Genomic DNA, 17,273 nt, shown 5'->3' with positions numbered 1-17,273 from the left:
GAGTAAATTATATAGAGCCTAAAATACTTCACACCCACATGAAGACATACAGAATTCAATTATCTTTATCTAAAAATTCATCCATTTTTATCAAAAAATTGTTTATGAAGAAAAAAAAAGTCCTCGATGGAAGAAGTTAGAACACACCTAAAGACTCTAGTAACCAAGGAAAAAAAAATCATCCAAATTACCAAAACACAAATCCTAAAGTTGAACTAAGATATTATCTTTCTCATCTTATTAAAGTTGTGACACGTTAATATATTCACAATAAAAAATACATGATAGAAAGATTTAGAGTTGAAAGGAACTTATTCTAAAAGAAAATTTTATTAATTAGACTTGACCTTTTAATTATTGTTTGATTAGTATAAAATGTTCTAGACAAGGAAGATAAATGATTTCTAAAATTTTAAGAGAATATTAGAAAAAAAAAGAGTAGAGAGATAAATTTTATAATATATATGTAAATTTATTTATTAACTACTTTTATTTTAATTATATAACGTTATAATTATATACGTGTATTCATTTAGTTTTAGTTTAGGGTTTAAGATTTATAAATTATATGTCTTCTTCATGTATAAGTATATGAAAACTAAATAAATAAAAATTATTTACAAAAATAAATAAAAATTATCTACAACTAAATTATTAAAATTACTTATATTCATTTTTATAATTATGATTTTTTATCATAAAAAAGTAAACACATATATAAAGTATTCATCTTTAACTTTTAATATTTTTATATAATAAATTTAAATATATCTCGAAAGTAGAACCTCCACAATTATAATTTTCTGTAGATTTAATTCTGCTTATATGCAAAATGCACAAACATTTAAACTAGATAATTAAACAAATGACTAAACTATTTTAAACGTATCAGTGTCAATAAGTAGTTGAAGTTGAGTTATTATAAATGTAGTTTCTATCATATTAATCATTAATACTACTACTGACTAAGTAATATTAAGACAAAATTTATTAAGTTATGTGAATTAAGGGTCAAAAGACGTGAAAAGAATTTTAGGAACAAAATATAAGTTTTTTTTTTTAATTAATTTGACTAATTGTTGTAATTTTAGGCACTAAATGATTTAATAAAATATTGTATCATTTTTTGTTTTACTTATATTTTTTTTTTCTGCAGTGGAAACTGCAGAGTTCTAAATTCGCAGCTGAGAAATCCCTAAAAAGGGGGTTTATAGCAGAGAGCGTAGTCAGAATCCAAATTCCGATTCCGAAAGCAGCCACCAACAACCACCGAACCAGTGGCGGTACTCTCTCACTTCCCTTTTCTCAGTACTCTATTTTTTCAGCTTTATGTTTTCTTTCTTCTTTCCTATTTTTTCCCCAAAATTCATCACCGTTTAATTCCCCAATTCTTACTTACGGCACGCACGCGCATGTTTATTTCTATGTTTTTGTACAGTTTCTGAAAAATTTTCATCGGTCTGCGTCTTTGAGGGCAACCTCAGCTCAGCTCACCTCCTAATAATTCATCACTTTTTCGTTATCATTTTAAATTTCAAATTTTTATTCTTAGATTGAACGTGTTGTTGTTTCTGTCGAGCGGTATTCGAGCATTGCATCTTTCACTTTTTATTTGCAGAGAAGCATCATCGGGGGTTGAACCTTTGTTTGTATTCGAGGTGATTGTGCCGTGGCGTTATCCGTACTATGAAGAGGACTATGCCATGGAGTGACGATGACGAGTCATCATCTTCACATTCAGACTCTGAACATGATAGTGAAGCTGGAGCGGAAAACTCCAAAGGTATTTTTTAATGTACATCCTCCTTTTTTTTGTCTTGTAGTTTTTATCACTCTGCTGATTGCTCAAACGTTGATTCAATGTGAAAGTTATACACTTTACTTTCTTATGACAATAATTCATGGGGGAGTGACAGGTGCACAAAGTATCTTCACAAATTTTGATCCAATTCAGAAATGGATGTACGTAGGATTTTGTTGGGGTTATGTCGCACTCCCATGTTTTGTGTTTTGTGCTGTGGGTATATTTGATGAAATTCACAACATAAATAGCGATTGGATTATCTTTCCTGCTTTTACAGTTATCTTCTTGGTGCCTAGAATGTGGCTTGATGCTGACGCTCATCCTAGCAATATGAAACTCTGTCATTAGCTTGATCCTATGATGTTGCTGTTGAACTTTTGGAGAAGGGTATATTGGGCTTCACCCAATGGTGGATAAAAGTCCCTTGTAAAATCACACTGATGAATATCTTTTTTCTAATAAATCCTTCCTGGTATCTAATAGCTTAGAAATATTGGCTAAAGCAAAAATATAAGTGAAGGATTATCTTATGGTTGAGAGTTGACACAATTTGATCACGCACTACTTTAGAAGCGATTGTCTGTTTTTAACTGATATAGATATAGATAGTCATTACTGACGTAGATTCAGTTGTTGAGGGTTTAAACTCACCCCCGAGTTGAGTTAGTGCAATATAGTTTCTAATCTGTCACTATACAGTTGCTGATTGACAAAGTCTTTGGCTAGGATGAATTACCCATCCGGGTAATAATACATGGACCCTCCATTATTTCAAACAACCATTTGATCCATCAATTTTTCTATATCTCCTTTTTGCATATCATATATTCTATTGCATCTATCACTTCTCTCTTTTATTTCCTTTTTTCTCTAGGTAGGTGTATGTATGGGTCTCTGCTAACATTACTCTTACCTATCTATTGCTAGCCTCAATTATAGGACTTGATTCTGATTTCTCTACATCGTACATGCATAAAAAGGATCGACTAATTTAAGGACACAATTAACCATGTGAACTATTGTACTATTTTGGCTTCACATAAATTCTTGCAAGAATTTGTTTGGCATATTGAACTGTAATTTTCCTGGAAACAGAAATGAGAATATCAGAATCATTAAAACCTTCATCGACAATGTTTTATCCTGACTTGACTTGATCATAGTTGGTGAAATTGGGTTATTTCATGAAAATACTCGAGAGTACCGTATAACTTTAAAAGTTGTCTCCCTAATTTTGTGGCTGTTTGGTCTCTTTATTAATTAATTTTGTGTACAGGGAAATCTAGGAAGCAGAAAAGCGGTGTAATTGACTTTGAGGCTCTGAGGAGACATGGGTATAGAGGTGGACCTTCGGTCCTAAAAGTACCAGCCCCCAGAGAAGGGGATGATTCGAAGCAAGATTGGTCGTGGTCCAGTGGAAAAGAAAAGCGTGCAGAGAAGGAAATTGAAGAATCATATGAAGAGCGACAAAAAACAAGGGAGGCTATTTCCCAAGGAGAGCAGCTGCCAGCTGTCCTGACTAGGAATGACAAGAAGAATCTTTCTTTCTCTCAGAAGGAAAAGAGGAAGAGAGAGCTGGGTCAAGCTAGCAGAGGCAAAAATTATGTTGAAGAAGAGAAGAGGCTGTTGAGAGAGAATGGTATCTATTCTGGTTTTGATGCTTGATTTTCCACACCCTTCATATTCTTGTACATTTTCTTCTACTCAAAAGGACTTGCTTTCAACTTGTAGTCGCTGCTTTTAAACTTGACAGATATTATTAGGGGTTAATTACGCCCTTTTATTATGTGAAAAAAAAAATACTTAAAAAAACTCCTATTGGAATAATTGTTTCTGATGTTAACTTATTTCGTTGAGGTGATTTTTGGACAAAGATTTATTTTTTCAATTTTGAATATTGTGAACTAATAATAGCATCTCTAGTAGGAATTGTTTATGGGGTTCTCGATCTTGAAAGTTGCTTTTTGAATAATTTTTTCTTTGAAACAATTGGTGTTACACTTCCCATTTTAAGAATAATTCGAATTTCTGGAAGACTATACTAATGAAGTAAATGTTATCATTTAAAAAAATTTACATTTGATTTTTCAATTAATTTTCTTTTAATTTTAAATAAACATTAATCGCTCCTCTCATTCTCATTCCTCAAGTGTATATATTTATAATCTACGAATGGCTTGCCTAAAATTACTTTCTTGTAATTTGAGTAGTGTGAATTGAGTTTTTAAATTAAAGAAAGATGAGCTTATTAAATTATTGGCTATAGAGTAAAAACAATTAAACTGTGGATGTAAAAAATTACTCAATAAAGGTCGCAAGTTTGATAAGTTTCCTTCTGCACTTCCATAACTTTCTTAATGATTTTCAAGTTTTTTATTTTTTTTCATTTTGTTTTTCTTCAATTATATTTTTTTACTATCAGATGCAATCAAGAAACTATATAAGTTGTACATATTGAAAATCATTTTTTAATTTTCAAATTATGCAATTCTAAAACTTTTCGAATTATACAATTTAAAAATTATTTAGGTTTAGAATTTTGTGATCCAGAAATTAATTTTGGTTTTCAAATTGTATAATCTAAAAATAAAAAAAAAATAACTTTGAGATTATACAATCCAGAAAAGACAAAATGAGAAAAAAAAAATTATACGGATGCAGAAAGAAAGTTATGGAAGTGCAGGAAGAAAATGCTCACAAGTTTCTCCATAATATTTTTAGAAGACATGAAAAATAAAAGTGTTCACATAAACTACAATGAGCGTATACATAAATTGTTTTTGTAAAAGTTTCTCATACTTTTTACTTAAGTGTGAACTAACTTTAACTAACATTTATTTAATTATTTTCTAAAAGTATTTGTTAAAGTTTGTTAACAATGTGATAAGTAGAAGAAAAAAAAAATGTCTTGAGATTAAAATTGGGTTCTTTGCAATCGAAGAAAAGAGCTCATGCATCTCTAATCTCTATAAACAATGTAGTAATGAAAATCTCACGCTCTTTGTTAAAGTGCCCTTGTTTTCCCCAATATTAGATTTTTAGTTGGTGGTTTCCAACTATCAGAAGGGAAAAAGACTCTGATGGAAGAATATCTAAACATGAAGCAATTTGTGGTCTTATTATATAGTTAGTGGAGAAACTATTTGCATTATTGTAAAGTACATGTCATCCTTTGTAACTTGAAAAATTGAGTTACAAGGACTTCTAAGTAATCAAATTCAGGGCGTTCGGTTGTCCTCCTGCGTGAAAGTACCCATTCAGATAGCGGCCTTGTTGCCAAAATCTTGACATAAAGGTAAAGCTGTAATCCGTGTGAGATTTTATTGATCCTGTCCAAGCACCACAATCAGCATTACTGATGATCTAAGTGTGGACACTAACACGAAACACAAACATACTTTATTACCAGATTCAGCAATGTTGAAGAATAGAATATAATGAGAAATGCTAATTAAACATACAAATGTTGCAAAAGAATAATTTATTCATGCGGAAAATGAAAATGAGGGATAAAAAATAATTTATTTGAACACAGTCCACATAAATTTACATTTCCATCTGCATTGCTATTTTTACCTATTTAAACAAGCAGACTGTCTTTAAGTATCATTAGTCATTGCCAAAAAAAAACACAAGAAATAAACATCAACATCATAATAAAGAGAATAATATTGAAACAATGTGATACAATATACACTGAAACAGGAAAGCAAAAGGAATTGCTAGAATAACCAGGCCATGGCTAATGAAAAGAATAACAAACAATAGTAATTAACTAACCTTTACCCTGAAAAGAACACTGCCATCTGAAACCTGTTCACCAACTGTAACTTGAAGTTCATGCACATAGCCAGAAGATGGTGCCTTTACAACATGCTAGAAGTACAGAACATTGTTGGTTATATATAACTTTCTGAATAAATAAATAAAGCAGATAAAGAGAAGTTTCCAACGTCACAGAGCAATTGTACAAACCTCCATCTTCATTGCTTCTAATACTAACACAGGTTGACCTTCCTCTACTCTTGTCTTGTTCTCCACTAGAACTTTAACTACCAAGCCTGCCATGGGTGCTACAACTGTCCCTCGAGGATTAGCTGATGTTTCAACTTTGGGTTTATGTTGTAATTCTCCATCCTCAGATAGATCCAGGCCTAACTTCTCTCTGAAATAATGATGATGGGATCCTTGCCAAATATGAATATGCCTTGTTTGATCCTGAATTCCAGGGAAAATCACATTTGTATTATAAGCTGAAGAAATGTATTTGACAATCAAGATGGATACAGAAGCCAAATGATTTTACCAAATCAATCCATATAAACTCAAAAATCAACTATGCGGTGGAAAACACTTACCTTTGAATAAACAGCTACGTTAACATCATTGATTACACCACCAGCTTCAACTCTAAAATGGCGATCTTTTACATATGATGCTTTGACGTCTAAAACAGGAGATCCATTTTCTTCTGTCTGGAAGAAACAAACAATATCATCTTGAATCCACTTTTTAGATAATATGACACAATTAAACAGGAAAAAAAATTAGTACTTCAAACAGTACCTCAATCAGGTATCTCCCAGCAGGCTGACAGGTGATAGTAAGCTTCATGGTCTTTGAGCTACCACTATCATATTCATTTTCCCATTCAAGTTCCATTTTACGCTTAGCCTGATGATGAACTCTAAAAGGCGGAGAAGAATACCATATAGGGAGTAAGCTGCCGCCCCCTGAAAATACAGATGTAAATACCAAGGAAATAAACAAAAACAACTCCGTACTTTACGAAACAAGAATGAGACAGTTTACCAGGAGGGTTTCTTGACGATACGAAATGCTCTTTCTCAATGAGGCATGCGGCCACTAGAGATGCATTATGTCTAGCAGCTTCGTATGCTTCTTTGTCAGACACTGAATTGTTACCATCTCCAAAGAGATCTTCTTTGTAGTTATCAATAAAATGAGTCTCCACATTGCCATTTGCAAATGCCCCGTGATTAGCTAGCTTTAGAATGAAGCTGACATTGGTTGGTAAACCTGCAACCTGTGCAGGAAGATATCACCAATTTAAACATGAGCAAATTTTAAGACATGACATAGCTAGAAAGTGTTTTCTTACTTAAAACTACTTGAATTTCTATTGTATATGGGAGGGGGGATGAAACGTCTAGTGTTTAGGAGTTGACTATTGAAGGGGCTTTTGTTTATTTTTATAAATATAACATAACTACTAAAAGTTTGCCTTTCCTTCCCTTTTTCTCCATAAACAACACAAACACCCGTAGTTTCTTACATTTCTGAACACTTTATCATCCCCATAAGGACCATGTCCACCCTTGCCCCAAAGGTTATAAATATAGAATCTAACAAAGGGTAACTAATATAACATCTGAACATAGAAAAGTCAGTTTAATGCAAAATCTCACCAACATTTCACTATGGCACAGGCAATATAAAAACCTAGTCTACCTGGAACTTTGACAAACTATCCTTTAGTTTGACCAATGCAGAAGCACGATTGTCTCCCCACACCACAAGCTTAGCAATCATAGGATCATAATGCATGCTAACAGTGTCTCCTTGTTTAACCCCAGTCTCCACCCGAACTGCCAAAACAGAAGATTTTCAGTAAGCAAAAAAAGAAAGATCCACAAATCTATATTAGAGTTTCATGCTCTTCAAACAAAGCAGTGAGGAAAACTTCTAGATTCATCATAAATAAATTTGCAATTTAATTTTGCATATCTGACCTTCAGATGAGACTGGAACATGATAATGGTGTAGAACTCCAGTTGCTGGAAGAAACCCTTTTTGAACATTTTCAGCATAGATTCGAGCTTCAAAAGCATGGCCTGCCAATGCCGTCACATAAAGAATTATAATATACAGAAACTTTAAGTGTCTGCATAATAGATGGATGAAACTTAATACATGTTCTCGCAATAGTATAATAAAGAGTTGACAATCCACAACCATTAACTAGCAGTTTATAAAAAAATTCTAATTCTTTAATTTTCAGTAATTCCAGCTCAGTTTTTTTAATATTTTGTATTCCCATCCTCTGTTTTCATGTATGTATCAAGAATAGACTAGATATGGGTATAGGATAGGGATATTTTGATATCAAATGTAGAAGTTTTATTAATCATCTTCATGGAGACCTAAAGCAGGGCACAATGTAAATATCTTTTGTATAAGGACTGGAGCATCCTAAGTACTCCAATATATATATATATATATATATATATATATATATATATATATATATATATATATATATATATATATTTTGCTGATAAAGAAAAAAAAACAGCTCAATTTGTCGAATCACTGGGTACAATTTTAGAGGATGCTACTACGAAGACCTCCAGTAATTAGTCATAAATATTGTTAAGATTATTTTTTCTTTTTGCCGAGTATATAACATAATTTAGGCCTGTAGTTTACACTCAGATTAAATCATATATTTAAACCTATTCATACCAGTTATACAGATTATTTTATAAGAATTGTGACTTTTCTGTCTTCTGGATTAGTTGCTGAGAAACTAACCAAACGTATAATCTAAGCACATATTTTAGGTGAACAAATACTGATCCAACTGTCCATTCTAATCCATCAAAAAATCATTGAGTTTAATATGAAACTAAGCAAAGCAAACTATCAAACCCGTCCTCACTGCTACACTAAAAAATAAAAAAAGGGTAGGAAGAAAATAAAGAAGGAAAGGAAGAATCACCTGATATGGGTACCTGTGATTGATTCAATGGAAGAGCTTCTCCATTGGCAACAAGAATTTGCCATTCAACAAGATCCTGACCAACAATCATTTCTGTGACAGGATGCTCAACCTGTATCAAATTCCACATCTTACACTTTTTTGTATGCGCTGATTCTAATATGAAGTGAAATAAAAAAATTGATACAAGCACCTGAAGACGTGTATTCATCTCCATGAAGTAAAACTCGTCAGAGACTGTATCAACTATAAACTCCACAGTCCCAGCACTGTAATAATTAACTGCCTTTAGCCATAAAAAAAATATGAAATTAGTGGATAATATAAAATAGACAAGAAAAATTGTCAATGAAATTCTAAATCAATCTGGTCATGAATACAAGTTATCTAAAGATTTTCATACTCAGCAGAAATCAATGAACCAATTACTTCAAATCCTTGAACACTTGATGAAGCTATTGCATATGGCTGAGAAAGTACAATTTAACATTTTGAAATAAAAGGACTTTACCTTTGCTGCAGAAAGAGCAGCTTGACCTAAATGTGCATGAAAGTCAGTACAAATTTGTGCAATGGATGAATGTTGTATATTTATACTATTAAGTGAATAAATTACTAATAACCATCAAACTCATCCAAAAAGCCTTGCCAATGCGTTCGTACTACAACAACACACTTTAGACCTCCAAATATAAGTATCACTTTCATTACAACATAATATGAGCAACCTTTGCTTCCTTTACCTAGACATTTGCAGTGGTGTTTATATTAACATGCTTTTGTGAGTTTAAAAGGGAAGTAAAAGTAAGCTTAAAGTCTTACTAAGACTGAAGCAAAAAGTAAAAGCTAACATATTAATTTTCTTTGAATACAATTTCAGATTCTGGCATCCTTTTGGGATTTAAAATTATAAAAGAAATATTAGGCTCGATGAAGAGATCTGGACCACAATAGCTGGTTTTCGCCCTGGAGGTTTGAAATTCCATCATGGGTTTCTCAGACTTCACAAGTTTTCCCTGTATCAAGCCAGTCTCCAGACCTAGGGACTACACTCTCTTTAGAGCAGTAGGCATAAAACAAGAGATCACAAGCTCTGTGCGTTTGTCCTGGCATGGATTATCCTTCCCAAGGAAGCAACCATGCTCAGCTCACATCAGAAGACATTTATTTTATTCATGCATTGAAAGTGCAAATCCAAACTAACTGGCCGATGTGATTACTGACAACATGATTAAGGCTACAAAGCTTCCAATGGCAAGTTTTCCTTATGCTATGTTTCTGTCAAAGGTATTTGAATTTTTTTATAGTTGATTTTCGGAACAAGTTCTCCATGGGCTTCACAAACTCTAACGAGATTGCACGCACTGTTCTGCATCGCATGGGATTAAGGAAAAATAATAATGGTAGGGCTTTTAAGGATGAACAGCAAGCTGATGAAGGAGAGGAGGATGAAGATTCTGAATTATCTAACTATTGACTGTTAACTCTCTTTAGACATTTGTTTCTCATTTTGATTGTTATCATTCCTGCTGAACTCTATTTACTATATTGGCTATGTTTATTTGCTCTGTTTAGGAACTTTTGGTTGATTGCATATTTGACTGAATGCATTTCCTGTCTGCTATGTATTCTGTCCTATTTTATTGTTTTTTGCTAATGTCCAAAAGGAGAAAAAGTTCAATGCAGAATGCAGGAACATGGAGGTTGATCATATAAAATGGGGAAGGTTATTTTTTATGATGCTCCAAATCTGGTTAATTTGTTTTTGATGATGTTTAAATGTTCGTGATAAAATTAACTAATTGCTAAAATCTATTAAAATGCATGTGCTATAGAACCAGGATATAACTGATTGATTAATATGTTAAATATGCTAATCAAGAAGCTTGCTCTCTATTTTAATTGATTAAGTTATTTATTTACCTGATCGATACTTGTCTATATCGTTAAATATGTTGAAAATGAAAATCAGGAAGCTAAAGTCTCTATCGACTAAGTTATTTGTCTAATCATTAAAATTGTCAGTATTTTTGCTATATATATGGGTTTGGTTCCTTTTCCAAGTACAAAATATATTACAAGAGCATTTAGTTGTTGAGAAAGAACATCCTTCTAGCATTCTTGGAGAATAAGAACAACAATTGAGTGAAATCAAGACTACAAGCTTGCAAGAATGAGTGGAAAGAGCTAAGGAGTGATTGTTTCCAGTTTTCTGTGTAAAATCTGCAGTAGAGCTATATCTTTTTCTTTTCTTTTTCTGTAATTTCTAATTACTATTGTATCCTTTGCTGTGTAAACAAGGTTTTTAGGGTGAGTGTGTGTAGCCTTACCATTAGGAACTGTTCTTGGTTGGTTAGAGATACAGATTGCATAGAAGATCTTGTAATCTCAACTTTTTATAGTGAATTTCCTTCCAACTAGATGTAAACTTTAAGAGTTGAGCCAGTATAAAATTTTGTGTCTTGTTTCATTTTCTTTACTTGTTATCTTTTAGATCTTTAAAAGGTTGGAAAGTTCTTTTCAAACCGATTTAAAACACCATAATTTTTTAAGAAAGGTAAAATCAGTTTTAAACCAATTCACACCTCTTGGTTGAGATATCTTGGTCCTACTACAATTCTAACACATAATAAATGATGATTGAATAGATATAAAACAATTCAAGGAAAATTTATGGAGTATGTACTATTCTGTTTTCTTTATTTAGTTGGAATAATTTAAATTGAATAAATAATAAGCCAATTAATAATTATTTAAATGATATTTCAAGAATTTCTTCATCCAAAATGAATTAGAATTAAGATCTAAGTCAAATGATTGAAAGATCATAAATAGTGGTCAAGAAATAAGTCAAATGATTGCAAGATCAAAATTCAACGATCAAATGATTGCAAGACCTAAATCAAATGATTGCAAGATGACTCATATAATGCAGTAAAGAAAAAAGAAAAATAGGTTTCATTAATTGTTTATGTTTTTGGTGTTGTGGAAATTGTGTTTAATATACTTTAAAGGTTATTATGTATATAACTGTTTTTAAAGTGATATATGCAAAGTATACTAAATTGAAAAGGTTATAATCTTAAATTTAGGGACACTTTACCAATTTTTATATGCAAACTTATTGACTAAAGATGCAAGAGACTGATCATTTAATTTACTTACAAAAGTGGAACAAAATTTTAATAAAAGCTGAATTCGAAAATGAATATCTAATTTTAAACTTGAATAAACCAAATTATAAACTTTCAAATTTTATTTTAGAAAATATGAATTTAAAATAGAATAACACAATCCAATTATTTATATTTAGATCTATAAAATCCAAGTTAGTTTTTCACAAAAATATAGATTTGGATTTACTTTCATTCCATTTTTTAAAATTTGGAATGGATTTGAATTTAATTCAATTCCAATTATTAGATAAGATTTTTCAAAATAAAATTCATACATCTCTAACTAAATACTAAACACGAAATGTTTTTATAAACCTGCTAATGTCATAATTTATTGGGTTAAATATGTTTTTAGTTCTTATACTTTGGGACGATTTTGGTTTTAGTCCCTCTTTCAAACTAAGGTACAATTTAGTGCTTTAACTTTAGAAAACTCTGGTTTTAATCCTTTCTACCAAATTGTTTTAACTTTATTTGTTGTTTCAAACACGTTTCATTATAGCATTTGGATTGTTTACACTGTTTCAAACAATCCAAATGCTATAATGAAACACGTTTGAAACAACAAATAAAGTTAAAAAAATTTGGTAAAAAGGACTAAAACCAGAGTTTTCTAAAGTTGAAGGACTAAATTGTACCTTAGTTTGAAAGAGAGACTAAAACCAAAATAGCCCAAAGTATAGGAACTAAAAACATATTTAACCCTAATTTATTTATATGAATACGACTTAATATTTCCCCTTTCACCTTTAAAATTGAAAGAAGTCATAAATTTATTACTTGAGAATAAATATGTAAATATGACAAGTTGCAACTTAATCTATTAAATATTTTTCCTAACAACTATTTTAATAATTTTAAATTTTCAAGTTTATTTATTCAAAGTAGTACTAAAATTAAATTTGAAAACAATAATTCATATTTTAGTTCAAATTAATTTGTTATTAAAATTACACATGATAAGATAAATAGAAAATATATTATAATTTAGGGACGTAACAAATCGCATTAAAAACTTAACATGATAGTAACAAAAATGTCAATATAATTCCAAAACAAAATTACAAATTACAAACAAAACATATAACTTAAACAAAACAAAAACGTTAATACACTTCTAAAACACATAACATATAACCATAAAAAAATGTCAATATAATATTATCCTAAATAGAGACAGAATAAAATAATTTATTGAAGAAAATACTATAATAGAAAAGCAAATTAAGAAGTTTTAGAGTAGTTATAATGCAATTATCCTCTCTAGATACCCCAAGTCTAATATGATGAAGCTTTCCATCCTAAATTCATCATCTACCATAATCCTTTCCACCCACGAAAACTTTTTTTTTTCAAAATAAAAGCAACTAACAACGATACACTTATATCCTAGATGAATAGTACCAAAACAGTATTCAAAATTATGTTTTTTAATAAAGTTTTTAATTATCTTTAAAAATACAATAAGAAAAATTAAGTTTTATTTTTCAATTTTTTATCAAAATTATTTCTTACACTATATACACCACCAATTAAAATATATTATCAATAAATTAAAAGGATAATAATAATATATTAAATAAATTATAAACACAATTTATTAATAATATAATAAAGATAACTCAAATCCTTTTAAATTTAAACTAATGAACACATGTTCTCGTGAGAACACATGCCTACATCTGTGTTCACTGTTTTATCATAATAAAAAATAATAAAACTATTATTGTTAGTATTATAATTATAAAATTAAGTAAAATAATTTTATAACTTTACTATAAAAAGCTTTTATCTACTTTGTAGATAGTTTTATAATTAAAAACTAATTAATTTTAAAAATCAAATAAAAAAAACAGTTAAAGTTAAATATATGATAACTTAAATGGTAAAATTAATAAAATAATTTTAATTTAAAAAAAAATTATTCAAAAAGGTAAAATTGGAAAATAAATATGAACACAACAAAATAAGAATCCTATATATAGATATAAACAAATAAATAAATAAATAGAAAAAAAAAAAGAAAAGAAAAACACAAAATAAACCGGCCGTGAGTACACACGAGTTCTAAACTAGTAAAATAGAAAAGAGAAACTGTCAATGAAATTCTAATAAATCTCCTCATGAGTACAAGTTATCTAAAGATTTTCATACTCAGCAGACATCAATCAACCAATTATTTAAAATCCTTGAACACTTGATGAAACTATTGAAAGTCTGAGAAAGTACAGTTTAGTATTTTGAAATAAAAGGGCTTTACCTTTGCTGCAGAAACAGCAGCTTGACCTAAGTGTGCGCGAAAGTCGGCAGAAATGTTTGGCTGCAAATTGTGTTATTACAACTTCTTAATTACAGTAAAATTTAAAAAGGAAACTAAATATCAAAGACATGAAATGGAAGCCATACAGCTGGAGCTTCTTCAATTATTTTTTGGTGTCTTCTCTGAACACTGCAATCTCGCTCATTCAAATGCAGAACATTCCCATGCTTATCCCCAAATATCTACATTAACAGAAAGTAGTCTGAAATAAAATCCAAGCAGTGAGACATCATATTTTCTATTGATGCCAGTACTTTAATGCCATTGTTCCAGTAAAATTCTGAAATAGGTAAAAACATAGTTTCAGGACTAAAGACTATCCATCACTAGGAACTTTTAATTTTCAGAAGAAATGTAAGGAACCAATGGAGCTTCAAGGAGACATATGACAATAGAGTGATAAAAAAATGAGCATAATACTTGGACTTCTATATGTCTTGGCCGTGTAATGTACTTCTCCAGCAATATGGTGTTGACACCAAAAGAAGCTGCCGCTTCCCGTTGTGCTGCTAGGAATGATTCAACAAACTCCTCTGGAGAGTGCACAATTCTCATACCCTACAATATTCACATGCCCAAATTAAACCGAGTGAAACTGTAAGCACTCAGCAACAGATATTCTCAGAAATATCTCTCTATCATCTACTTTCCCCATAAAAGAAATCCAGAATTCTCAGAATAAACACTCAGCTCTGAAACAAGTAGAAACAAAACCTAAATGAGTTGCCACACATCATAATAACGATCCGCATTAAATAATCACCTATCAATGAAGAGGAGATGACCAAGATCCACACAAAAATTTAGAACCACAGCAACTTAAAACCATCACAAGGAATTTGTGACCAGAACCACATGGAATGCAAAAAAGCTACACCGTTCAGACTAAATTCTGGAGAGGCCAAAACACATCTTTCACAGTTCTATTAATAAAAATCCAACTAAGAGAGTACTTCTATGATTGACTGGAGAATAAAGAAAAGTAGCAAACCCCAGCAACTAGATTAAGTATAAGGAAACGGAATAACTTGTGAATGTCGAGATCGGAAGCACCTTTCCTCCACCACCATGGGTTGGCTTTATTAGGACTGGATATCCAATCTTATCAGCTTCCAACTTCATTCTCTCAATATCTTGATCATCTCCGTGATATCCAGGCACAAGAGGCACCCCTGCAGCTCCCATGATTCTCTTCGATGCACTGCCATCACCAATGCAATAATAAATAAATAAACAGAATGCTATAACTAAAAAAGGATGAACAGAAAACGCACTCAACACATCATGATGAAATTTAACTCTAGGGTACCTCTTGTCTCCCATGTCGCGAATTGCAGATGCAGGGGGGCCAATAAACGTCAGACCACTGTCCTCACAAAGCTTAGCGAAGACAGCACTCTCGGACAAGAATCCATACCCAGGGTGAATAGCCTAATCACCGAAACTACACGTGTCATCCTTGGATTAGGGCAATTAGCCAAAGAGGAAAAGCGAAGGAAGTGAAGTGTTGACCTGTGCGCCGGAGCGAATGGCGGCGTCGACGATGGTGGTTCCGTTCAAGTAACTGAGGCGCGCCGGTGGCGGTCCGATTCGGATGGCCTCGTCGGCGGAGGCCACATGTAGCGAGTCCCTATCGGCGTCGCTATATACTGCGACGGTTTGAATGCCGAGCCTCCGTGCGGTGCGCATGATCCTGCAAGCTATTTCGCCGCGGTTAGCTACTAGAATCTTCTCGATGCGATTGTTGTTGCTGTCGGCGTTGGAGAATGCTCGTGTGCACACGTGCCAGTGGGAGAGCGTGGTGCGGGTGATTATAATCTTTCTGCGGATTAATGCCAGAGAAGCCATGGTGGTTGGTTCGTAGGTGTGGCAAATGTAGAGAGTGTGCAGTTATAATACGAATGCGTGCCATGATCGGACACTGGTGAGGGTATTTTTGTCCAAATCAAAGTTCCGAACCGATAAGTGTGCTGCGCTGTAATGGAGTGGGACGAGGATCGGATATGGATGAAAAAGACGTCCGTCAGATCAGCAATATAAAAGTATGTTAGGATTAATTCAAATTTGTTTTATTAGGTTATATGAATTCCTATTTTTATGGAACTGTTATCCTTTAATTTGTAATGATAGTAGTAGGTAATTCTTTTTTGGGTGTTCAATTTTTTTTTTCTTTCTAAAGTTATATAATTAATAGTTTCCAATTTAATAAGATAGATAATTTTTTTCTCTCAAATTATTCTTTTTGTGTAGATTTTCATTGCGGAACTTATTAGAATATATAGATTAAATTATAACATATGAGAGAACAAAAGTTTGATAATCGTTAAGATAGTTGAATGATGGTAATAGAGATTTTTCTTAACTCAGAAACATTGGAACATGATAAAAAAAAATAGAATTTTTATTATAACATACGATGTCACTAACTAAAAAAAATCATAAAAATTAAAAATTGAAAGATTTGAAAGTTATAAAGACTATTTAATTGAAGTCTTAGATTGTTTAATTCTAGAGATTATAGTCAATAAATACATGTCAAAGAATTTTTCACATGAAATGGAAATATTAAAGATAATTTGTGTCAAATTAATTTATTTGTAAGAATTACAAAATGAATATTTGCAAGTATTACAAAATGAATATGTAGATATTCATAAGAAGAAAAGAAAATGTTAATGAGTACTTTGTTAGTACTTTTTATTGTTAACTAAATGAAACTAAGAGTGAAGATAATAGAGATATTGTTGTTCTGGAGAAGATTTTGAGCTCAATGACTCCCAATTTCAATTATGTTGTGTACTTTATAGAGAAATCCAAGAATACAAGTGCATTATCAATAGATAAGTTGTAGTTGGTGACAAACAAGCATTAAAAGTGACTCATAGAAACTAATTTGCATGATGAGGATAGAGAATTTCAAAGGTAAAAGTTGAGGAAGAGGTAGACAAAACTTCAGCAAAACAGAGGTAGAATATTATTCTTCCCATGATTTTAGCCATTTTGAATCAGAATGTCCAACTAAGCAAAAAAAAGGGGATAACCATGTGAAAAGTCAATAAGAAACTAACTTTGGAATGAGTCAAGAACAAATGTCATTAGTATCATCTATTGAAGAAAATGAGCTTCATAAAATAAATATGTGGTTTCTTAACTGAAGATGTAACAACCATATGTGTGATAAATGGAAGTATTCTTTTGAATTTTGATGACTAGTTCACAATTTAGTAACAT

The 17,273-nt window shown here is 31.4% G+C and overlaps 2 protein-coding genes across 3 annotated transcripts; one reads left to right on the top strand and one right to left on the bottom strand.

The window, feature by feature from the left end:
• Positions 1 to 1,137: 1,137 nt before the first annotated feature.
• LOC106771065 lies at positions 1,138 to 3,651 on the top strand. The gene is made up of 3 exons (XM_014656958.2): positions 1,138 to 1,283; positions 1,619 to 1,783; positions 3,081 to 3,651. The coding sequence occupies exons 2-3, from the start codon at positions 1,687 to 1,689 to the stop codon at positions 3,467 to 3,469; spliced, it is 486 nt and encodes a 161-aa protein (XP_014512444.1). The 5' UTR covers positions 1,138 to 1,283; positions 1,619 to 1,686; the 3' UTR covers positions 3,470 to 3,651.
• Positions 3,652 to 4,882: 1,231 nt separating this feature from the next.
• Positions 4,883 to 15,930, bottom strand: LOC106772100 (methylcrotonoyl-CoA carboxylase subunit alpha, mitochondrial). Of its 2 annotated transcripts, none has more exons than XM_014658271.2 (16): positions 15,555 to 15,930; positions 15,352 to 15,473; positions 15,096 to 15,243; positions 14,463 to 14,600; positions 14,129 to 14,224; positions 13,983 to 14,042; positions 8,740 to 8,832; positions 8,547 to 8,658; positions 7,558 to 7,659; positions 7,277 to 7,413; positions 6,617 to 6,851; positions 6,371 to 6,537; positions 6,163 to 6,279; positions 5,780 to 6,022; positions 5,585 to 5,680; positions 4,883 to 5,180 (listed from the first exon to the last, which is right to left on the bottom strand). In XM_014658271.2, exons 1-16 carry the CDS (start codon positions 15,888 to 15,890, stop codon positions 5,157 to 5,159), a joined length of 2,226 nt encoding a protein of 741 aa, XP_014513757.1. In that variant the 5' UTR covers positions 15,891 to 15,930; the 3' UTR covers positions 4,883 to 5,156. The 2 variants fall into 2 exon arrangements, with proteins under 2 accessions (XP_014513757.1, XP_014513758.1); XM_014658272.2 differs by having other exon boundaries at positions 4,883 to 5,133; positions 15,555 to 15,929.
• Positions 15,931 to 17,273: the final 1,343 nt, after the last annotated feature.

The sequence above is a fragment of the Vigna radiata genome, chromosome 8 (assembly GCF_000741045.1).
Source record: "Vigna radiata var. radiata cultivar VC1973A chromosome 8, Vradiata_ver6, whole genome shotgun sequence".
NCBI classification, from domain to species: domain Eukaryota; kingdom Viridiplantae; phylum Streptophyta; class Magnoliopsida; order Fabales; family Fabaceae; genus Vigna; species Vigna radiata.
The sequence above is the reverse complement of the archived record's forward strand: the minus strand, read 5'-3'. Positions and strand labels throughout refer to the sequence as shown.

Excerpts from the sequence above, each read along its gene's own strand:
- LOC106771065 (XM_014656958.2), top strand. The coding sequence starts at position 1,687 with ATGAAGAGGACTATGCCATGGAGTGACGATGACGAGTCATCATCTTCA. Across the intron at positions 1,784-3,080 it reads TGGAGCGGAAAACTCCAAAG|GGAAATCTAGGAAGCAGAAA; the intron begins GTATTTTTTAAT and ends TTTTGTGTACAG.
- LOC106772100 (XM_014658271.2), bottom strand. The coding sequence starts at position 15,890 with ATGGCTTCTCTGGCATTAATCCGCAGAAAGATTATAATCACCCGCACC. Across the intron at positions 15,244-15,351 it reads CGCGACATGGGAGACAAGAG|TGCATCGAAGAGAATCATGG; the intron begins GTACCCTAGAGT and ends TGGTGATGGCAG. Across the intron at positions 6,538-6,616 it reads ATCGTCAAGAAACCCTCCTG|GGGGCGGCAGCTTACTCCCT; the intron begins GTAAACTGTCTC and ends CTGTATTTTCAG.